Source organism: Carex rostrata, chromosome 23 (assembly GCF_964058835.1).
Source record: "Carex rostrata chromosome 23, lpCarRost1.2, whole genome shotgun sequence".
Taxonomy (NCBI): domain Eukaryota; kingdom Viridiplantae; phylum Streptophyta; class Magnoliopsida; order Poales; family Cyperaceae; genus Carex; species Carex rostrata.
Window position 1 is genome coordinate 5,860,310 of NC_135940.1, and position 24,843 is coordinate 5,885,152.

Genomic DNA, 24,843 nt, shown 5'->3' on the forward strand with positions numbered 1-24,843 from the left:
GATAAAATAATTAATCGGAACAAATAATTAATCGCCCAAGTAACTTGAATTCATATCACCGAAGGTTAACTCAAATTTTGAGTTAGATCCGGACCATCCAATCTGCTTTGGCACAAATATTAAAGGAACCCCGTGCATTCTATCTCAAACCAGATTGGCCCGAATTCTGATCGGACGGTCCGAATCGAGACTCAAAGTTTGAATTACCTCGGAGGATCCGCACTCAAGTAACTTCCAGGCACAAAAAAAAAAAAAAAAAAAAAACAGTGGGGAAAACATATGCATGCCTATATCAAATTCTTTAACTAGATAGTGAAAGAATAAAGAATAACATTTCAACTAATCTGACCACAAATTCAATAAATATTTCCTAAATAAGATAACAATTATATTTGAATAAAAATTCCACAGCCAACTACAAGTCTACAATCAATGCTCTCCTAATACTGGGATGGTGTCCACAAAAGCATATAATGAGTAATAAGATAACAAACAAAGAGAATTGACAAACATCTCTTTCTCAACTTCTTTTGCTTATCTCATACCTCTTCTGGCTTTTTTGCACTTTCCTCCCCACTTATTTTAACATCATCTTCTAATTTGGTTTCCTTATTGTCATCACCACTGGCGGCGGCTGTTACTTTGTCATTGCCACTGGTGGCCGCTGTTTCTTTGTCATTGCCGCTGGTGGCGACTTTTTCTTTGTCATCCTTCTGTTTCTTGCTGAAACCACTAGGCTGATCAATGTAGAATAAGAAAATATATCAAAATGAATTTTTTTGAAGAAATATGTATGCTTTCGAATGGAACAAAATACATTTCGCTACAAAAATAATATTTGTGAAGTTCTATAATTCACCTTTATTTTAGGAGAATTATTTTTCTCATTTGGTTTAGGAGGATCATCTAACAACCCAAGGTGGCGGCGCACTTCTACTTGTGACCTGAACTTTTTGCCAGTACCTGGCTCGATATAATACTGAAATTTCAGAAGGGAAAAAAAGATGGAAATGTTAGAATGGCATTTTTTGTCAGTAACAATACTAATTTAGTAATATGAAGAGGAGGGACTGAAATGGAATCTGAAATTTCAAATTTTTAGAACTTGGTAAGTTCGCAGATTATATTTGCGAAACCCTTGTTCGGTGCAGACATATAGTGTTATATTGTGTAAATGGAGGGAGGTTCACAGACAATTTGGAATTACCATATGATAAAATGACCTTAGTACCATGATGTGATATTCAATTTGAAAGAATACACAGAATATCTAAATGTCTGCACAAATTTTCTAATGAAACAAAGAATAACCGAATTTTTTTCAGACAGAGATAATTGAAACATAAATCACCACACACTTTGTTATTAAAAAGGTATTAAACCTTGTCCTTGAAAAAATCTAAATTCAGAACCTGGTAGCAACTACCAGGGCTTTTCAAGAAAAAAAAGAAATCTAAATTCAGACAGAGATAATTGAAACATAAATCACCATATAATCCACTATTGAAAGGGAATTAAACCTTGTCCTTGGAGCCAGCAGTTTTGCCTAGTTCCCTGACACGCTCTAAAACAGTCCATCCTTCCGGAAGCCAATCCGGTCGTTTGAACTCAGATGAAACGGATGGTGCATCCTCGTCAGTTTTTGACTTCTTCGCCTTTTTCGATTCAGTCGAGACAGAGGGTGATTCCTCGTTCACTTTGGATCTTTTACTCTTTTTGACTCTTTTCGTGCTGTTTGGAGTTTCTCCAACAGATGGAGTTGGATTAACACTCCCAATGGGCACCCCTTTAGTTTTAGGTGGCGCAAAGGAGATTGGGACCGGATTCAATACGACTTCTGGATTCGATGAAGCTGCCATCGATCTGTATTAAATTGCATGTAGAATTAAGAACAGTAAAACCATTTTTCACTATATTTTCTACTCCTTTTATTTGTTGAACCAAAAAATGGGACTCTAGGTTATGGAAAACTTAACCTGCAGCAAAAACCATATACAGAATTCTAACCCTAGCCTTCTGACTAAGATTAGTACAAATGTTAATTATAATAACCGTCAAATAAATGGTTTTTTGCAAAATTGAGTTTTTGTAAATACTCACTAATAATTGTAGGCCAAATACCGAATAAATCAAATTAGGAATGACCAAATTGGAAATCGTCTAATATTAAAAGTTATTTAGAGTTTCAATACAAATATAACATATATGAGCCAGGAAAAGAATTTCGTATGGAAACAAAATCTTGGTTGCAACCTACGGAACCGTTCATTAAACCAACAAAGGTAAAAATTTAGAAATTTGGTTCTTCCTCCTATTTCCATCAATTTCCGTCTATATATATCACTTAATCAGTATAAAACCAGCAATTCACATAAAAACGATCACGAAAAACCTGAAAATTTTAATATTTATTAAAGAAGGAAACAAATCTACGATTAGATCAAGCTAAATTTTGGTCTAAAAAAGGTAACCCAAGAGTTTAACGACATCAAATTAGACAGAACCAACAATACAACAACTTCAGTTTAACAAAATATTATATTTTCTCCAATAATCTCTAGAGTCTTCCCTACAAAATATAAAAAAAAAAAAAATCCACGACAGGGCAAAAGAAAAAGATACCTTAAAAGCAAAGCTTGCTTGAAAGAGAGAGAGAGAGGGGGGGGGGGGGGGGGGGGGGGGGTGGGTGGCGCGAGCAGACGCGGAGAGAGAATCGAGCGAGAGAGAAAAAGAGAGATACCAACGCGCAGTGAAAGCCTCAAAGGTTGCTTCGGAAGAAGACGAGAAGCAATTTTTATAAGTACTTTCTCAGCGAAGAATGGCCTCTCTTAGTAACGCTTTTAATTCGATCCAGTAAACAAATGTAAAAAAGGAAAGAAAATAATATAGGTACGGTGAACAATGCGACGTCGCTGAAAATAGGGGGTCGGATCAAATTAATTTTGTATCCGTATTCAATTTTTTTTTTTTTTTTTTTTTCCTTTCTCAAGTAGTGTTGTACTTGTACCTTTTCAATTTGATGCATTGAACATATCTATAAGAAAAATAAATTGAAGAATAAATATTAATAAAATAATTACAGTGAACAATGTCACGTACTAATTATTAAATTCACATTCCCTACCTCACTAAGCCCTGTTTGGCTGCACAGTGGGAATGAGAATAGGAACGGGAATAGAAAAAGTTTGAACTAAAATTTACTGTTCACATGGGAAAAAAAAAATTCAGTCTGAGTGAATTTTTTTTTTCCCACATGAACAGTATTTTCGGGATTACATCCGAACAGGCCCTAAGTATAATTGAATCGGATGGCTCAAAATTATTCTTTTAAAACTGACACGAATCTCAAAGCACAAATAGTACTGCCCCCGAGTGGCAAAAAAATTTGTAGTTTGTGATTCGATTTGAGTTTAATCCGATTCGAAATTAGTTCATTTTGAAACAAATCAAACCAGTTCGGTTCGAATCTTATTCAAATCAAACTCAAACTGAATATAATTTGTTCGAAATTAATTCGCGAACTATTTAGGTTCCAATCTTAAATAATGCAACAAATGGATTCAACCATTAATCTTTAATAATGCAGGAACCAACTTATATTATAGCTCAAAATTATTAATATAATGATAACTTATAATAGGAAAATGTTTTAGCAGCGTAACAAATTAACAATGGAATAAGTTTCATTTGACTAGGTTCATGCCTTGATTTTAATCAATCCAGCAGCATAAAATGTAAGGAAATCTTGAACTGGCCCATAATCCATTAGTATGAATTCGTGAAAGGTAAAAGGAAACTGTGTGAATTTTGTTCCACGAGAAGAAAATTAATGCATAAATTACCGGTATAACTAGGGCTGCCAAAAAAAATGGTAGTTCGTAATTCGATTGACTTCAATTCGAAAAATTTGTAGTTCGCAATTAATTTAATTCAAAATTAGTTCGTTTTGAAACAAATTAAACCAGTTCGATTCGAATCTCATGCATCGGTTGAGAGTAAATCTGAACCGTCAGTTTTAATTGGGTTGAGTGAGGTATCTGGGAGGATACGGATCCCTAATTATTAGTGGGTCGAATTCAATTAAATTTTGTACCATTTTTCAATTTGATACAATGAATATTTGTTAATAGGAAAAAACAGCATTGAACAATGGCACATCATAATTATTACTGAGTCAAATTCAATTAAATTATATACAATTCTTAATATGATACAATGAATACATATCAATAGAAAAAAAAATACATTGAACAATGGCACGTAACAACTATTATTGGATCAGATCCAAATTAATTATGTACAGTACAACCCTTCAATATGATACAATGAATAAATATTAATAGAAAAAAAGGATACAGTGAATAATGCCACGTAGCAACTATTAGTGGATTTGATCCAATTAAATTACGTACAATTATTCAATTTGATACGGTGAACAAATGTCAATAGAAAAAAAAAAGGATACAGTGAACAATGCTAGTAACAACTATTAATGGGTCGGATTCAATTAAATTTTGTACAATCCTTTAATTTGATATGGTGAACAAAAATGTCAATAGAAATACAGTGAACAATGTCATATAGCAACTATTAGTGGGTTGAATTCAATTAAATTCTATACAATCCTTCAATTTGATGCAGTGAACAAATGTCAGTAAAAACTAAAAAAATGATACAATGAATGATGCCATCTCACAACCATTTATGAGTCGGATCCAATTAAATTCTGTATAATTCTTCAACTTGATACGATGAACAAATATCAAAAGAAAAAAAAATATATAGTGAGCAATGCAACGTCACAACCATTAGTGAATTGGTTCTAATTAAATTATGTACAACCTTTCAATTTAATACAATGAACAAACATCGATAGAAAAAAAAAAAAAATACAGTAAACAATACATGCATGTTGCAACCCTTAGTAAATCAGATCCAATTAAATTATGTACAATGAACAAATGTCAATGCCACATCACAACCATTTGACAGTCGGATCCAATTAATTTATGTACAACCCTTCATTTTGATACAATAAACAAATATTAATAGAAAAAAAAAAAAAGATACAGTGAAAAATGTCACGTCGTAACTATTAGTGGGTTAGATCCAATTAAATTATGTACAACCCTTTAATTTGATACAATGAACAAATGTCAATAATATATATATATGGAGGCGTCTAATTGTCCCCAGTCTTTTGTCCACCATTTGTCCACAGCTTTGACTTACGCGAATACTGTAAAATTACTTCTACATGCTGTATAATTATACAATATATCACATAAAATATATCACTCAATCACAAAACATCCAGCAACTATTTGAAGTGGTCCCATGATAGTTAGAAAAAGATTGCAACTTGCACAACAGAACAAAATAAATGTACTTTCAAACTGTACTTTCGGAAATTACAGTTATAGGAAGTTATTGGCAGTTAGAGTTAGTTATTAGCGGTTATTAGCACTGGGTTGAATCTTGTATACTGTAAAATTGAATATTGTATACTGTAAAATTGAATATTGTATACTGTAAAATTGAATCTTGTATACTGTAAAATTAAATCTTGTATACAGTAAAATTTTCAATTGAATCTTGTATACTGTAAAATTGAATCTCAGTAAAATTTACAATTGAATCTTGTATACTGTAAAATTGAATCAGCAGACCTGTAAAATTGAATCTTGTATACAGTAGAATTTTCAATTGAATATTGTTCGGATGAGTAAGAAGCATTTCTATCATCTTTTTCTTTCAGATTTTCACAAGATGAATACTGTAAAATTACAATATGAATACTGTAAAATTACAAGATAAATACTGTAAAATTAACAAATCAATACTCCATATCGCCTTTTCTATCATCTCTTTCCTTCAGATTTCCACAAGATGAATACTATAAAATGACAAGATGAATACTGTAAAATTAACGGGGCAATACTATAAAATTAACAGATTAATACTCCATATCGCATCTCTATCATCTCTTTCTTCCATATTTCCACAAGATGAATACTGTAAAATGACAAGATGAATACTGTAAAATTAACAAGGAAATACTGTAAAATTAACAGATTAATACTCCATATCGCCTCTCTATCATCTATTTCTTCCAGATTTCCACAAGATGAATACTGTAAAATGGCAAGATGAATACTGTAAAATTAACGGGGCAATACAGTAAAATTAACAGATCAATACTCCATATCGCCTCTCTATCATCTCTTTCCTCCAGATTTCATTTGAAATGCTAGATCTGTTACTGCATACAACGAAAACAACAAATTCAACAGAAATAACTTACTAGATTTGAATTTTGTCGTGCTCTTCAACAAAAACAACTTCTATTCGATCGCGCTCCACGATTGAAGGTTCCATTGCGATCATGTATAAAAAACGAGATCGAGTCAGTAATCTCAATTAAAATCGACATTGCAAAGGAAAAATGAATCAGAGAAGGTAAATACAAAAAAACAACAATTACGATTTCGTTGCTGTCGCGGCCGATCCAGATTTTTTTTCCGATCCGATCCGATCCGATCAAAGATGAAAAATGTCATAAGCAGATTATATAAGAAAAAATAAATAAAAAAGTTACAGATTATTATAGGAAAAAGAAAAAAGTTACAAATTGAAGAAAGCGGACAAATTGAAAAATCGGAGCAAATATTAGTTCCAATCCTTTTTTGAGTAAAGAATAAGAGATCGGAGAAAAAAGTTACCGATTGAAATCGCCTCAGAAAGGAAATCGCCTCAGAATTGAAATCGCCTCAGAAAAGAAATCGCCTCAGCTTTATGGAGAAGAAATCGCCTCAGAAATTTAAGATATCGGAGAAGAAATCCTTTTTCAGATATCGATTTTTAGATTCATAAATTTTTATCTCTGTAAAGTAAAAAAATAATATCGGAAAGAAATCGCCTCAGTTGATCGGAGAAGAAATATTTTGAAAATGAGATTCAAAAGGGAATAGAGGCACGGAAGGAAGGTTAAATAGGCGGAGTAAGTGGTTAGAAGTGGGGACCAGTGTCCGTTAAAATTAGTTAAACACGGGGTGGATAGCGCTGTGGACAAATGGTGGACAGAAGGCTGTGGACAAAAACCTTTTCTCTTATATATATATGCAACCCATAGAATATTAGCCAAATCCAAAAAATATATATATAGAGAGAGAGAGAGAGATGGGCTATGGTGCATTACAATGCATGGAGGGGTTTGTGCATTGAACCATAAATCTAAAATTCAAAATCCAAATGGCCGATCCAAACCGTTCATCTTGTTCTGCATATTAATATGTGCTTGTAGACCAAATTTTACATTTTTCTGAATTCTTTTACTATTTATTAAGTATTTTACAAAATTGTTGATCCAACGGTGGCGGCTGATTTTACTGTTTTGCTAAGCCACCGTTGGATCAACAATTTTGTAAAATACTTAATGAATAGTAAAAAAAATTCAGAAAAATGTAAAATTTGGTCTCCAAGCACATATTAATATGGAGAACAAGATGAACGATAAGGATCGGCCATTTGAATTTTGAATTTTAGATTTATGGTCCAATGCACAAACTCCTCCATGCATTGCAATGCACCATAGCCCATCTATATATATATATATAGAGAAAAGGTTTTTGTCCACAGCCTTCTGTCCACCATTTGTCCACAGTGTTATCCACCCCGTGTTTAACTAATTTTAACGGACACCGGTCCCCACTTCTAACCACTTACTCCGCCTATTTAACCTTCCTTCCGTGCCTCTATTCCCTTTTGAATCTCATTTTCAAAATATTTCTTCTCCGATCAACTGAGGCGATTTCTTTCCGATATTACTTTTTTACTTTACAGAGATAAAAATTTCTGAATCTAAAAATCGATATCTGAAAAAGGATTTCTTCTCCGATATCTTAAATTTCTGAGGCGATTTCTTCTCCGTAAAGCTGAGGCGATTTCAATTCTGAGGCGATTTCCTTTCTGAGGCGATTTCAATTCTGAGGCGATTTCCTTTCTAAGGCGATTTCAATTGGTAACTTTTTTCTCCGATCTCTTATTCTTTACTCAAAAAAGGATTGGAACTTTTTTCTTCAATTTGCTCCGATCTCTTATTCTTTACTCAAAAAAGGATTGGAACTAATATTTACTCCGATTTTTCAATTTGTCCGCTTTCTTCAATTTGTAACTTTTTTCTTTTTCCTATAATAATCTGTAACTTTTTTATTTATTTTTTCTTATATAATCTCCTTATGACATTTTTCATCTTTGATCGGATCGGAAAAAAAATCTGGATCGGCCGCGACGGCAACGAAATCGTAATTGTTGTTTTTTTGTATTTACCTTCTCTGATTCATTCCTTTGCAATGTCGATTTTAATTGAGATTACTGACTCGATCTCATTTTTTATACATGATCGCAATGGAACCTTCAATCGTGGAGCGCGATCGAATAGGAGTTGTTTTTGTTGAAGAGCACGACAAAATTCAAATCTAGTAAGTTATTTCTGTTGAATTTGTTGTTTTCGTTGTATGCAGTAACAGATCTAGCATTTCAAATGAAATCTGGAGGAAAGAGATGATAGAGAGGCGATATGGAATATTGATCTGTTAATTTTTACTGTATTGCCCCGTTAATTTTACAGTATTCATCTTGTCATTTTACAGTATTCATTTTGTGGAAATCTGGAAGAAATAGATGATAGAGAGGCGATATGGAGTATTAATCTGTTAATTTTACAGTATTTCCTTGTTAATTTTACAGTATTCATCTTGTCATTTTACAGGATTCATCTTGTAGAAATCTGGAAGAAAGAGATGATAGAGATGCGATATGGAGTATTAATCTGTTAATTTTATAGTATTGCCCCGTTAATTTTACAGTATTCATCTTGTCATTTTATAGTATTCATCTTGTGGAAATCTGAAGGAAAGAGATGATAGAAAGGCGATATGGAGTATTGATTTGTTAATTTTACAGTATTTATCTTGTAATTTTACAGTATTCATATTGTAATTTTACAGTATTCATCTTGTGAAAATCTGAAAGAAAAAGATGATAGAAATGCTTCTTACTCATCCGAACAATATTCAATTGAAAATTCTAATGTATACAAGATTCAATTTTACAGTTTTGCTGATTCAATTTTACAGTATACAAGATTCAATTGTAAATTTTACTGTGTAGAAAATTCAATTTTACAGTATACAAGATTCAATTGAAAATTTTACTGTATACAAGATTCAATTTTACAGTATACAATATTCAATTTTACAGTATACAAGATTCAACCCAGTGCTAATAACCGCTAATAACTAACTCTAACTTTCTATAACTGTAATTTCCGAAAGTACAGTTTGAAAGTACATTTATTTTGTCTTGTTGTGCAAGTTGCAATTTTTTTTCTAACTATCATGAGACCACTTCAAATAGTTGCTGGATGTTTTATGATTAAGTAATATATTTTATGTGATATATTGTATAATTATACAGCATGTAGAAGTAATTTTACAGTATTCGCGCAAGTCAAAGCTGTGGACAAATGGTGGACAAAAGACTGTGGACAATTAGACGCCTCCAATCAGTAAAATGTCTATGCTTCTCATTTTTCAATAGTGCCTACGGGGACTTCCCAGACTTTCTGCACAATAATGCCCAATAAATTTTATCAATTTAGTTCCTTAGCAGCATTTCAAAATTTAAAGCCACCAATTGAGAGGATAAACCAATTCTGATTCTTTACAGTCTATTTATAGACCCTTGTCATCTAGTGACCGTTGCTATGTTGCCTAATTACATAATGCTAAGTATGATATAAAATAAAGGCTGGGTACTAATTGATAGAAGTCAGCTGTAGGTTGCCTCTGTTCATAATTTAGGATCAATGATGAATAATTTCTGAGATCTGTTGGAAATCAATATTCTCAATACTATCTGTCGATGAGACCAGTAACACCTCCTCTAGGAGGCCGACCGACTCTACATAACATGCCCTGGAGCTGGGGCTCCAACTCGGTATTGACCATAATGGTGCTAGTCTTACAAAGCATGATCTTTTCAACTCGGTATTGACCATTGGCACCTGTTTCTTTGTCTGCCATCCTATTATTGCTCTCCTTTTTATTGCTGGAACCACTGGACCGATCAATGTAGAAAACAAATATAACATAAGAACGAAAATTCTGAAGAAATTGGTATGGTTTTGGATGGGCAAAGTATGTTTCATTACAAAAATAAGATTTGTGAAATTTTATAACTAACCTTTGCTTTAGGAGAATTGTTTTTCTCATTTGGCTTAGGAGGATCATCTAACAACCCAAGGTGGCGGCGCACCTCTACTTGTGACCTGAACTTTTTGCCAGTACCTGGCTCAATATAATACTGAAATTGCAAAAGGTAAAAAAAAAGAAGAAGATAGAAATGTTAGGAATGGCATTTTTTGTCAATAACAATACTAATTTAGTAATATGGAAACGAGGGACTGTAATGGAATCTGAAATTCCAATTTTTAGAACTAAGAAGTTCACAGACAAAATTTGCAAAACCCTTGTTCGATGCACACATAGTGCTATCTGTATAAAAGGAGGGAGTACACAGACAATTTGGAACCAACATATAATATAATGTCCTTTGTACCCCTTATATGATATTCAATTTGAAAGAATCACAAGGATGTCAAATTTTCTAATGAAACATAGAATAACCAACATAATCAATTTTTACTACATTAAAAAACAGAAACCAAAATCATTACAAAGGAAGTTATATCAAACATTTTAAGTCCTTGAAAAATATAAATTCAGACAGAGAGATAATTGAAACATAAATCACTATATACTGATATGAAATAAACCTTGTCCTTCAAGCCAGCCTTTTTGCCTCCTCTGATGTGCTCTATGATACTCCATCCTTCCGGAAGCCAATCCGGCCGCTTGAACTCAGCTGAAATGGATGGTGCGTCCTCGTCGATTTTCGGCTTCTTTGCCTTTTTTGATTCAGTCGAGACAGAGGGTGATTCCTCATTCACTTTGGATCTCTTACTCTTCTTGACTTCTTTTGCGTTGTTTGGAGATTCTCCAACAGATGGAGTTGGATTAGCAGTCCCGATGGGGACTCCTTTAGTGTCAGGAGGCGCAAATGATATCGGGACTGGGTTCAATACAACTCCTGGATGAGAGGAAGCTGCCATTGCTCTGTATTAAATTGCATGTAGAATTAAGAACAATAAAAATCACCTTTCATTACTTTTTCTCCATGTTTTATAGGTTATAAAAAACCTAACCCGAAGCATATATCAGATATGTAACCCTAATCTTAGCCTTATTATAATAAGATTAGCACAAATCTGAATTATAGTAACTGTCAAATAAAGATTTTTTTGTAAAATTGGGGTTTTGTAAATGCCGTCTAATAAATTTAGGCCAAAATTGTACTAAATAAATCCAATTAAGAAATGACTAAACTGGGAATTGACTAAAGTTCCCCAAATTTACTCCAATTATAGCATATTTGAAGAAGGAAAAAGACTATCGTATGAAAATATAATCTAACTGTCCACTTGACCAACAATAAATGAATAGATCCCTTCAAATTTTGGTTCTAAAAGGTAAAATTTAGAAATTTGGTTTCAAGAACTATTTCCATCAGTTCCCGTCTACATATATATCACGTAATCAATATAAACTTGAATTCACATGAAAAAATCTGAAAAAATTACTATTTATTAATGAAGGCACCAAATCTAAGATTAGATCAAGCTAAATTTTGGTGCAGCATAGGAGCTTTACGACCTCAAATTAGTCAAAACCAACAATAGCGTTTAACAAAATATTCTATTTTTCTTCACTAACTATCTAGAATTTTCCCTACAAAATATAAATAAAAACCACAACAGAGCAAAAGAGAGAGATGCCTGGAAAGCAAAGCTCCTCGAGAGATAGAGAGGATGGGCGGAGGAGAAGAGAAGGAGATGAGAAGGGCAGTTTTCTAATTTTTATCTCAGCGAGCAATGGAGTTTCTCTCCCCAATTGTTTAGTGTATACCCCTCAAAAACTTAGAAATTACATATTTTCCCCTCTAAATTCTATAATACCATATTTACCCTTTCAAATTCGAATAACTCACGTATTTGTTCTAGGGTATTAATGGCCAGGCAGGTACGGGTACCCCGGGTATACCCGGGACGGGTACGGGTACGTCTCGGGTACGGGTAGGACGGGTACTAGGGTATACGGGTACGGGTATGTCGGTTATTTTTTTCAAAAACCATACCCTACCCGTCCTATACCCGTACCCGTGTACCCTTGACGGGTAGGGCGGGTACGGGTACGGGTATTTTATTTTATTTTTTCTGTTATTTTTTTCTGTTTTTTTTTCTGTTTTCTTTTTTTTCTGTTTTTTCTTTTTTTTTTGAACCGGGTGGGGGAAAAATCAAATTTTGGGTTTGAATTTGAATTAAAGTGGGTCGGGTATAAGGGTACGGGTACGGGTAAGGGTAGACGGGTATCCGGGTAGGGTAAAGTCGGGTACGGGTAAGGTCGGGTACGGGTATGGTCGGATAGGGTATGGTCGGGTATGGGTCCAAAAAACCCCGTCCGGTCCGTTTTTTGTCCATACCCGCGTACCCGAGTACCCGACCCATACCCGGGCTCGGGCACGGGCACGGGCGGGTAGGTAGGGTATACCCGTTAAGGGTATAATTAATACTCTATTTTGTTCAAATAACTAATAACTGAAATTAATTAGACTTAATATTCTATAAATTATAATTAACTATTTAATCTCTTCCCTTCTTCCTTCTGGACCATTTTCATAGATGAGAAAAAAAAAAAACAGAGATAAATTGTGGAGCTTCTTAATTCTTCCACAGAGTTCAATTTCCTTCGCCCCAAGTATAAATCATATTTTTCTCTGTTGCTCATTTTTTATATCAAACTCCCAAAAAAATAGAAAAAAAAAAATCGTAAATCTCCAGTTTCTGCGACCAAAAATTCCTTCTTCGCCTTCCTTACTCAGTGCATAAATAACCGGAGCTTGTTGTGAGCGATGTCGATCACCGGATCTGTCACTTGAGGGCTTCCTCTAGAGTCTAAGGTGTCTATCGAAACACTAAAAAATGTTAACGAAGAAGAAGCAGATTGTTTGTTTCAAGAAACTGTTTGTCTCAAAGAAGAGGTGGTACTGGAGATTTCAAGTGGGCACAAGTATTTGTTAGATTAATTCCAATTAAGTGATCTAGATAATGGATGTAAATGTATTGAGAGTTTTATTTCTTAAGGTCACTAAATAAATTTTGTAACTCTTAGTGTTATCAATATTGAGAGTTTCAATTATTTTAATTTTCTACTTTTAATGGCACACTAAATCTAATATATTTATTGGATATTTGATGGATGTAGATTAAAGCTAAACAAGTATAAATAGGTCTTATCCTTTTACATTAGAGGTTATACACAAATATTTTCATTTCAAAAGTTTGTAACATTAAGATAAACCGTTTATACATCAAGTTGAAGTAGCATGATTGCATCTTTCACATCATGTACTTTTATGTTTGTGACAATTATTGTTTAAGATCATAAAAATTATGTTTGTTCTATGTTAATGCATAGAAACTTACAGTATCATGAGGAGTGCATAGATAAGTGGTTATATATGCATAGATCATGTCCCGTGTGTAGATACAATATGACAGAAGAGGGATGAGAGGGGAAGAAAATGAAGGAGGTAAGAGAAGGTAGCAACGGTAATAGTGTTTGGGTTATTCCCCCACACTCGTTAGAACAAAAACCTAACCCGCACAGTGCAACTCTCAGTGCCCTACATCAACTCTATGAAGTTCTATTCGAACAAGGACACTTGTAGTCTACATGCTACCCTTGCTCGAGGCATTGTATTGTTTGATCATCAGAATAGGGGAGCCCAGTTTATTCAGTCTCATCAAAAGGTGCATTTTGAAACTATGAAAGATTGGCCATGGATTCCTCGCAAGTTAGCTCCCCAATTCTTTTTGATAGACCCTCCAGATGATGCCTGGCGAGAAATAGCAATTCAGGAAAGGATGATTTCCCTTGGTAATGTGATTTTTACTCTGGAGCCTTACTCTTTCGCTTATTTTTCAAAGGGATATCGGCCTTAGACATTTTGGATTAATATATTGGGTTTACCCCAAGATTTGTGGTGTCCAGGCGAAGTTAAGCGTTTAGCTGAGAATCTCTGGGGTTTTTTGGATTGTTACTGGCCACCAGTTATTTGATTGTTTTGATTTCGAGATTCTTTGAATTAAAATTGACGTTCTAGATAGATTTGTGATCCCTCCCTGCTGACGAGGATCGCACAGTTACATATCATGACATTTATGTGTTTGTCGAAGAGGATCCGCCTTTTTTCTCTGGAAACCCGCTAAGGCAGCAAGCACCTATTCTGGCGGTGCTTCCCTCTCCATCCCCACTTCCGATCTTCCCTTATTTTTATTTCAGTTTGTTTTTTTTTTTTTAATTTTTTCTTGTTTATATCACTTGTTTTTCTGAGCAACCTAAGGAAACCTCAATACATAACTATGATCCTAAGAGCTTTGAGCATAATTTAGTTTGATATTCCTAGTTAAAACATTCTGTCCTCCAATGTTAGAAGATATACCAATTGGTCTCACTTCCCAAAGGCATTAAGTTATTGTAATGAAATTACAAACTGGCCCAGGGGACTTATCAAAAGAGAGTTGTCTCTGCTTCCTAATTGCTTTAATTTGTTTCTTTTTCCTATGCAGTGCTAATTCTATAACTTGTGAGCTATTTTAGAGGACAGTAAAATTAACTAGGTCAATATTCTTTCCAAAGCAATTGGAAAAGAAAATAATCAAGATGCAAAATTTACAAGATAATAGACATATTTTCAATGGTGCAAGGTAAATATATGTAAGGTTTGTAAAATTAAAAAAAAGGTAAATAAGAGTAGATCTTCATCAACTTATCTTTTAAAGAGGAAACCAGGTGGAGGAGATCAACCACACGGAGGAAAAAACTGGTAGAGGAATGACATCCAGCAATTGAGAAGAATTTCAAGAGAAGAAATTTAGCTATGGAGGAAATGGAAAAGGTTTATTTATCCAAGAGAAGAAAAATGATGTGTTTGGCAAATAAAATAGAAGATTGCGGCTAGGATTTACGCAAATAAACATCAAGAAGGTTAACACCTTTTTTATATAGACCAATATTCAGTATGATTCCTCGCGGATAAATATTAGATAAACTATAATCACGTTGGTGTGAAATAGATGCCTTAAGTACATGGGAACTCCCATGATCTTGGTAGTCGTTGCCAAACTTTCACAACAACAAAAAAAAAAGGAAAAAAAAAGTAGTACATGGTTGATGGTTTGGTTCCTATATGTGTTTACCTGTTTTGACAGTCATGAACTTCACACATATGTCAAAAGGTACATTTTCATGTATTTCAATATGTATATTTCTTATTTTCATGTTAAAGAATTATTTTATTTAGTTTGTAGTTACATTTTATATGTATGTTGCTAGAATATTGTAATGAGATTACTTTAGAAAATTGACTAATTTGTCTACAATTAATCAGAATCATTAGATTTATTTTGGAGTCAATTAAAGAAGTGTCACATGTTCTGCATTTTTTTGTGTTCATATATATATAACTAGTATCATTCCCGTGCGTTGCAACGGAATACATTATAAGAGAAAAAAAATTTCATACAAAATAACATATTTTCATGAAAAATAGACTAATAAAAATAATTATTTAACAATAAAAGAATATGCTAACGTATTCTCATACAAATAAAAGATGCAAGAGATGCATGTAGATATCTAAAGAGGAGAAACAAGGAAACAAAGAAAAAAAATCGCTAAAAGCCGGATAACTTGTTATCAAATATCCTGATATGTATAGAAACAAAATTGATAACATTTCTAGATTTTTCACGGCAATAGCTATAGAAACATAGAAGAGAAATAAGGAAACATAATTATATCGCTAAATTGGAGAGGAAGAAATAAGAAAATATATTATATTGCTAAATTTTAGAGTTTATTTAATTTTAATTGTAATGCATCATGTGGCGGTACGTGTGGCGAGTATATTTTTAGTTAAATTTAGACTTCTACACATTATTCATATGCATTTAATAAAAAAAAACATATTATGTAATTGAATGGCTAAGATTAAATCTGAAATTTCAACTTTCAATCGTAGTCGTTGGCGGATCGGACACCCAACGTGCTTAATAATAGAATGAAGATATATTTCAATCCATGGCCATTTTCGAAATTCTATACACCTACTAGAGGTACTAGAAGGAATGCAATTGTTAATGTCTGTAATATAAAAAAAACCTTTGATACTCGAGCTAAAGTTGTGCATAATCCAGGAGAAGCAACATATTAGAGAGCATCACGTTAATCAAGTGTATACAATAACAATTAATGGATGGATGATATGTTATTACTCAACTGAAAATAATAACAAAGCTAGCAAAAGATACAGATTTGGTACTTCAGAAGAAGTTCGAAAAGAACAAAACAAATAAAACTTTATGTTGTTTTGTTGCAAGGGTGGACCCAGGTAGAGCCCGAGGGAGGGCAACTGCTTCTTTTGAATTTTGAAATTTTATGGAGATATATAGGTTTGGATTAACTTTGGCTCTTTTAAGTTTTTGTCTCCTTTGAAATTATGATATGTAATTTGAATTAAATTTAGGATTAAAATTAAAATAAATTTTTTGAATTCAGATTGATAATTAGAATTAGAAGTTAAAATATTGAAAATTAGAATTCATAGCATTAAAAAACATTGTTTTTTGTCTAGTACCCCTCCTATATTGGGTCGTCTGGAGAACGAACTGCCGAAAAAAAGTCAAAAAGAAAAAAAAAAAACCCAGATGTCAGAATGGCTAATACGGCAGAATTTAAATTTACCATCCCTCCCTCTTTGGTAGCCTTGCTTTAAAAAGTTCTGGCAGCTTCTGTCAGCTTATCTCAAAAAAAAGTATCGTTCTTGTAGCATTCAACCAAGGCGCATACGAACTGTTTTCATTTACAGTGAAAATTATGTTGGGAAAAGTTAGATGAACAATTTTTTGATCTTATAAATAATAATGTCTGATACGATGCATTTATACATTATCTAATTAATGAATCATGTTTTATTACTCTTGCTGCCTTTCACAGAGATACATAGTGATTAGTTCACACAAGCATCAATCTTCCTCCACGTTTTACTGGTAAATAACGGAATTACATACCTCATCATCATGCATCTTCAATTTAAAAAATTACAGCTGCATTTTTCATATGAACGAATGGATAATCATTAGTTCGTCAGTGGTGCCATAAACTGTATCATTTTGCAGCTAAACTATGGGAAATACGCAGCCTGGACTCATAAAGCCAGTACTTACTGTTTCAAAATTGTTCAAGAAATTTGTAAACTAATTTTTTTAACTGAAGTTAACTGTTTTCAAGGGATGATTCTTTTTCTCGTTTGAGATTATAAATGTGTTTTGTTTAGATTTGGAGGTCATATGTATTTATGTACTTGGAGCGATAAAATCAAACACAATGTTGCATTGAAATAACTACTTTGATTTATGAACAGCATGTTCGAGAATTGCACATTTGTTTGTTTGTTCATTCAAGCAGTAAAGCTCGGATGGTTTAATCCATCAAAATTAGTTTTGTATTTAGAATGGTTATCTAATTCACGGTCAATACTAAACAGCTACGTTAGCTTTTTATTAATTTATTAATTAATTAATTTGTTTATTAAATGAAACCACATTGAAACTTACGATAGATTGCAATATGGTAGTTGGATTTGCGCAATGTTAAATAATATTAAATTGTGTTGCAATTACCTTAGGATAAAATTAAAGCAGCGTGGCCGTTCGATGAACATCAAAACCAAATTGTCCAATCAGCACGTGTAGTATGCCTATTTGCCCGAATTTTTTATTAATATCCAAATTTTATATTAAATTTAAAAAAATATCCGAATCGGTTGGTTTTTTTCGAAATCTACCCATTCCGGAAATTTTTTTTCCGGAATTAAACTCTAAATCCGGAAAAAAAATTTCCGGAAACTCGGTTCTAACTCCGGAAATTTTTTTTCCGGATTTAGGATTTTTTTTTTTCAGTTTTTATTTATAATTTATTTATTTTTTGTATTGAAGTATTACAAATATTTAATATATTTTTTAAAAAATAGATGGAATACTATATAATTTGATTTATTCGAAAGACTGCTACAAATAATCCGGATCAACATTTTTCATGTCGGATTTTTTACGGCCGTAAAAAAAAAAAATATAATATATGTATATGTATATGTATATGTATATGTATATGTATATGTATATATAATATAATATGTGTATATGTATATATAATATAATATATGTATATGTATATATATGTATATATAATATAATATATATGAAAATGAAGATATAAAATATGAGGTATGATGAGGTATAAAAAATATGAGGTATTGGTACCCTCGTTTAGTGCCTCAAAAATTCAGTTTAAGTTTTCGTTTCAACGATAGACAGTCAACGATCTGTTTGGACTTTGAAAACTTTGAAAATACCGATCGTTGAATGCCTACCGTTGAACGAAAACTTAAACTGAATTTTTGAGGCACTAACCGAGGGTTCCAATACCTCATATTTTTTATACCTCATCATACCTCATATTTTATATCTTCATTTTCATATATATTATATTATATATACATATATATACATATACATATATTATATTATATATACATATACATATATTATATTATATTTTTTTACGGCCGTAAAAAATTCGGCATGAAAAATGTTGATCCGGATTATTTGTAGCAGTCATTCGAATAAATCAAATTATATAGTATTCCATCTATTTTTTAAAAAATATATTAAATATTTGTAATACTTCAATTCAAAAAATAAATAAATTATAAATAAAAACTGAAAAAAAAAATTTCCTAAAAAAAAAAAAAATCCTAAATCCGGAAATTTTTTTTCCGGATTTAGCAAAAAAAAAAAAAAAAAGAAATCCTAAATCCGGAAATTTTTTTTCCGGAGTTAGAACCGAGTTTCCGGAAATTTTTTTTTCCGGAATGGGTAGATTTCGAAAAAACCAACCGATTCGGATATTTTTTTAAATTTAATATAAAATTTGGATATTAATAAAAAATTCGGCCTATTTGCTCTCATCACCAAAGTAAACATGTAAAATAAAAGGTGCAAAAGTAGTCAAGTCAACGGTAATATTCAAACCAATACACACCACACCCTTTCATTATTAGTAATTTTTTTTTTATAATTAAGAAAGGTTCATGTTCTAAAGTCTTATACCAGCTGTTTGATATCAGGTCTTGTACACTTGATTTTAATAGAAACCGGTGAGGTCTTCAAGTTTTTTTTTTTTTTCCTTTTATTGTAAAAAGAATTCAAGTTATATGGTGAAGATCGGAAATTTTTTATTTATAGAAATTGAAAAAAAGATAGAGAGAGAAATAGAAAGAGGGTAGGTTTTGTAATATTGGTAGAAAGATCGGTACAGATTTTACCGATCATAACAATCAAAACAGTTAGGATAGACAGAATCTCTACCCATCCTAATATATTTTGGATTTTCTGTGACACCGTCTTCAAAACAGAAATAACAACAGATCAATTCTTAATCTTCTCAAGCACTGTTCTCACAGAAGATCCAAGATAAGTTAGGATATGTAGAAATTCTGTCTATTCTAAGTGTTTTGATTGTTAGAATCGGTAAAATCTGTACCAATCTTTCTATCAATATCACAAAATATGCTCTCTTTCTATTTCTCTCTCTATCTTTTTTTTCAATTTCTATGAATAAAAAATTTCCGTGAAGATCAGTAGATCGGATTGACGTACCCGTGATTAAAAAATTGTCGGATGTAACAGGCCTAATATTCTTGACCTGTATCAGTTCGAAGCGGGTCCACACAAATTAAAAATCAAGAAAACAATTTCTACTTAAGATAGGTTTTAACTTGAAATTCATACTTGATTTGATGGATTCAATCACCACACGATCTGTATTAAGATATATGCACTCCACTTTAAATTTTGTGTGTACCTATAACCTACTACAATTTTCGTACGCACATATCTTAATGCTTATCAGATGATGTTAGAGTTCATTAGATCCAAAAATAAATCCAATACTTATTGGACCTACACCGTTCTCGTTCTCGTTAACTTGTTATAGTTAAAGTACAACAGTGACGTGTAAATAAACATCGAGTTATCTCTTATGAATTAGATTCCAGACCAAATTTTGAACAATTTTGATTTGAATCATTCAACATAATCTTTATTTATCTAAAAAATAGTTAAATAATTTAAAAATATAAAAATTTGGTCTGTAAGTAAATTTTATCATGTTAAATTATTGAAATCAATTGTTTGACTTCAAAAAAATATTAATTTATAATACGGATCAATATGCAAAGATCTAATTAAGAAAAAGTGAAGCTATCCGTCCATAGTTGGGGTGCGTTCTGGATACGCAAATCGATTTCTCATTATTAAAAGAAAAGGCGAAAGCGGCGATCTAGTCAATAGTTTTGTTTCCACGACTTAGCCGAGTCAACGGATCCCATCACTTCACCGTTTTCAAATCACCGAAGGTAACATAATATTTCTGTTTAGATCTGGAACGTCCGATCAGAATCTGCACGAGTAAAAGCATCTCCAGGCATCCCGTCTCGGACCGGATTGAGGCCCGGAATCTGATCGGACGGTAGGAAGCTAAACTCAAAATTTGAGTTACTTTTGGGAATCGAACCCTTACTTCACCTACTCTCTAAATTCATTTATTTTCTTCGGCCCTTTTCTCTATTTCTATTCTCTCCCACTCTCCAATACATACTATAGTTTATTTACTTCATCGATTTGCAATTTCGTCATTTCATTTCTTTCCTAAATTAGACAACGAAGATCGATCAAAGCATGTTGGGAGGCAGCGAGATCTTTCACAAGATGAAAGTAATTTTAAACTATTTTATTTAACCCTCAATTGAGAAGCGTCAGCTATCTGAAATCGTAACTCTTTGATAAAGATGTCAGATTGGCATTGAAATAACACAATTGCTGTGTGGTTTTGTTCAAAATGGCTGGCTGGTACTCTTTTTTCTCAGAGTCCAACCAGTGATCTTGTCAGAAAATACAAATTCCTCTTATATGAGGTTGTAAATGCAACATTACCTGTTAAATTTTGTGTTACTGGGATCCAACTTAGCAATTGGTTGTTTAAATCTGATGAATGTTGGAGTTCATAGCATTAACTCTATTATGTTCAGGTCAAAGCGGGTCTGGCACCGTCAGGATCTGAAACCGGTAAGGGAAAGAGCAAAATGGCAGAAAGGAAAGTTAGGCATGGATATTACCTTCTAAAGGGAAAATCAAACCATCCAATGGAGGATTACTTGGTGGCAGAGTATAGGCAAGTTGGGGATAACGATTTGGGGCTTTTTGCAATTTTTGATGGCCACTTGGGACATGACGTACCTGACTTCTTGCAAAAAAATTTGTTTGACAACATATTAAAAGAGGTAATAAATCTGCCTATATTTTGTCAAAGATATTAATCTGGCTATTACATAGTTGTGCACCAGTACAGTATAAGAATGATGCGCACTGGTGTTTTTCAATAAAGGGTCAAATGGGTACTTAACAAATTTAAAATGAGTTTGAATACAAAAGTCAATAAATTGGATAAATATGTGAGTTTTTGAAATTTAGAAGGGTATTTATGATATTATGAATTTATAAGGGGAGATACGTAATTTCCCCACAAACAATAAATAAAGACAAGATACAATAGTTTGGTTAAACAAGTACCTGGCAGAAAGGTTAATTACAGTATAGATTTATGTGCATGGATGAAACTCCAAAATGATCTCTTATGGCATGAAAACACACAATTTTTTAATTTATTCAAAATTTCATTGTTTCTTTTCCATAGCCTGATTTCTGGACCAACATGGATAGTGCAATAAAAAAGGCATACATATTGACTGATGAAAAGATACTCGAAAAGGCGGTTGAACTGGGTCGAGGGGGGTCCACTTCAGTTACCGCTATACTCATCAATGGTATCCAGTTGGTGGTTGCAAATGTCGGGGATTCAAGGGCAGTGATATGCAAAAATGGAGAGGCAAAACAGCTGTCCGTGGATCATGAACCGAACAGTGAGAGGAAGTATATTGAAGAAAAAGGCGGTTTTGTTTCAAATTTCCCGGGTACAACTTCTAATAGTTTACAACCGAACTGGCAAATTTTTGGGTTAATTGGTTTGGTTCAGTTCAATTTTTTAATTACTTTGGTTTTTTATATTTGGTTCGGTTAAATCTCTTATTTGGGTTCCGACTAATATATATCTTGATATTAATTTCTAAGATTATTAAATGTATTTGTGCATGTATTGAGTTTTGACAATTTGAAATTTAATCTCTCTTATTTCAGTTGAACCAAACAAACTGAAATTTACTTCAGTTTTTTTGGTTCAGCCGTTAGATTTTTGAAAACTGAATAGAATTTTGTTTTGACTATTTTAATTCGATTTTAACTGAAAATACTCTTTGAACACCCCTAGCTATGAAATAGTGAATAGTTAAGTAATTAGGAACAAGTAACAAGATGTTCAAAAACATTGCATCTCAAAGTGTGTGCATGGTACAAAAATTTATTACCTTTATGCCATTGTTTTTACCATTTGTTAAACTGGTATGATAACACATATCAGTTGACCTATGATTATACACATTTTTAATGAAACTGTTTAGTTTGCGATTAGTATAATCTTACCCTTCTCTTCTAATTTTTCTTGCTTCTTGTAATTTCTTTGCACCTTTATAATTTTAGGGGATGTTCCACGTGTCGATGGTCAATTGGCCGTAGCAAGGGCATTTGGTGACAGGAGCTTGAAAAAGCATCTTAGTTCAGAGCCTGACATTACAGATGAAATAATTGATGAAAATACTGATTTTTTAATTCTTGCAAGCGATGGATTGTGGAAGGTAAATTTTGTTGCATCTGAAAATAAAAAAATAATACAAAAATAAAGCTTAATAGTGATATTTATGTTGAAGGTTTTCTGTTGTTTTAGTCTAGGAGTTGTTTTCCAATAACATATTTACTGTTATACTTTTCCTATGTTAAAATGATATCTCTTTTCAGCATTAGAGTGAACTCAAATTTAATAAGAATAAAGCATAAAAATACTAGGTAGCTGATGTTGAATAGCTAACTTATATTTTTATCTCTTTCACGGTAACGATGTCGTCCTTGCTTTAATATCCATTTTTTTTAATGGATGGTTATCAGTTGTGATTCAGTCAAAATTGTTCCATTCGCCTTTTACACAATCACTTATGTGGAAACCACAGATGTAACCTTCTTTAATATTTACATATTAACGGCACGGTTCCATCACGATACGGTTCCGTCACAGAGATCGGGTCACAGCATGACTTTCTTACATATTTTAACTTATATTGTTTCTCTTTTATGGTAATGATATGGTCCTTGCTTTAATATCCAATTTTTTTATTGGTGGTTACTAGATGCAATTCACTCAAAAATGTTCCATTCTCCATTTGCATAATCACTTATTTAGAAACCATAGATGTAATCTTCTTTGATACAATCGATAATTTCAAATTTGATAGGTCATGTCGAACCAAGAAGCAGTTGATGCGATCAAAGATATCAAGGATCCGCGAACAGCTGCCAAGCACCTGGCGGATGAGGCTGTGGTTAAGAAAAGCAAAGATGATATCTCTTGTATTGTTGTCAAGTTTGAATGATTAGAATCTCTTTTGAAATTTTACCTGGGAATACATTTTGAAATGTTTTAGTTGCTTCTACAAGTGTGCAAATGTATGTATGAAATGCAATTGATTTCAACAGTAAGACTTGAGTTCTACGGCCGAGTTTATAACTTGTAGTTTAAGTAGGAATGTTTGGGTGCTGCTTTTGTTATATTTATTTTGTATTTTTGTGAAGAAATAGGCCTTTATGTACTCTTGTAACTTCTGAAATGTTGTAGAAATTTGAGTTTTTTAAACTTGTTTAGAGCCATAAACTCATTGAACATTGTATCATAATTCCTGCTCGGAGCTGTGCCATTTAGAGGCTGGGTTGGACTTTGATCAGAAAGTAACCTAAATTTACCCTCATGCGCAATTTTATAAGTAAAAGGGTGCTCAAGCATAAAACTTTTCAATTGGTAATAACGCCTGGTCTAGATTCTCTAGCTCATGCTTAGCTCATTCAATAAAACTCAATGCTCAGATTCTACGGAGGGTGGATCTTGGCGTGCTGTTGCCGCCGCTGCTGCTGCTTGCCTAGTCCATCTTGCGCGAGATGGTGTAGGGGGGTCCTCACGCTCATCCTCATCACGGACATTGGCCTCATATGCTTGAGAGCTATACCAGTGGGCATAGTAGGCATCATCCTCGGCATTGTCAATCTCAGTCTGCATGCCGTCGAGGCGGAGGTTGAGAGCAGTGAACTGAGAAGTGACATTGGTGGCAAGAGAGGCAAGGCTTGAATTCCAACCTTCACTGAGGCAAGGCTCCATCTATGTTGAGAGCATTAGCCGGCTTGGTGATGATGCCACCCACAGTGATCTGGCCATTCGGGCGGTGCTCAGTGGTGACTTGATAGAGATGTCGGCAGAGGTAGTAGCCGAAGTGTGGCAGAAGGTGTGGCTCATCATTGTTCCTGCGCAACATGCAATACAAATAAAAAGTTTCGGCCTCATTAAATTTAGCCATTGTCTCACGTCGCCCAAAAAGGGTGTAAGGCAG

General features: G+C 33.1%; 2 protein-coding genes across 4 annotated transcripts; one reads left to right on the forward strand and one right to left on the reverse strand.

Moving 5' to 3' along the window:
* Positions 1-291: 291 nt before the first annotated feature.
* On the reverse strand, positions 292-14,094 carry LOC144574961 (uncharacterized). 3 transcript variants are annotated; one of them, XM_078325074.1, is made up of 5 exons: positions 2,623-2,676; positions 1,521-1,863; positions 860-979; positions 698-737; positions 292-637 (listed from the first exon to the last, which is right to left on the reverse strand). In XM_078325074.1, the coding sequence occupies exons 2-5, from the start codon at positions 1,857-1,859 to the stop codon at positions 540-542; spliced, it is 597 nt and encodes a 198-aa protein (XP_078181200.1). In that variant the 5' UTR covers positions 1,860-1,863; positions 2,623-2,676; the 3' UTR covers positions 292-539. The 3 variants fall into 3 exon arrangements, with proteins under 3 accessions (XP_078181200.1, XP_078181198.1, XP_078181199.1); XM_078325072.1 differs by lacking the exons at positions 860-979; positions 1,521-1,863; positions 2,623-2,676 and adding exons at positions 10,246-10,365; positions 10,838-11,177; positions 13,604-14,094 and having other exon boundaries at positions 292-737; XM_078325073.1 differs by having other exon boundaries at positions 292-737; positions 2,623-2,682.
* Positions 14,095-20,858: 6,764 nt separating this feature from the next.
* Positions 20,859-24,098, forward strand: LOC144574716 (putative protein phosphatase 2C 62). Its single transcript, XM_078324755.1, has 5 exons — positions 20,859-21,016; positions 21,331-21,582; positions 21,996-22,272; positions 22,895-23,049; positions 23,701-24,098. The coding sequence occupies exons 1-5, from the start codon at positions 20,981-20,983 to the stop codon at positions 23,836-23,838; spliced, it is 858 nt and encodes a 285-aa protein (XP_078180881.1). The 5' UTR covers positions 20,859-20,980; the 3' UTR covers positions 23,839-24,098.
* Positions 24,099-24,843: the final 745 nt, after the last annotated feature.

Bases quoted from the DNA above. Each gene is read 5' to 3' on its own strand.
- LOC144574961 (XM_078325072.1), bottom strand. The intron at 10,366-10,837 runs GTTTATTTCATA...TTGCAATTTCAG, and splicing joins AGGCTGGCTTGAAGGACAAG to TATTATATTGAGCCAGGTAC. The intron at 738-10,245 runs GTTAGTTATAAA...TACATTGATCAG, and splicing joins ACAATTCTCCTAAAGCAAAG to CCTAGTGGTTTCAGCAAGAA.
- LOC144574716 (XM_078324755.1), top strand. From the start codon at position 20,981: ATGTTGGGAGGCAGCGAGATCTTTCACAAGATGAAA. The intron at 21,017-21,330 runs GTAATTTTAAAC...TATTATGTTCAG, and splicing joins AGATCTTTCACAAGATGAAA to GTCAAAGCGGGTCTGGCACC. The intron at 21,583-21,995 runs GTAATAAATCTG...TCTTTTCCATAG, and splicing joins TTGACAACATATTAAAAGAG to CCTGATTTCTGGACCAACAT.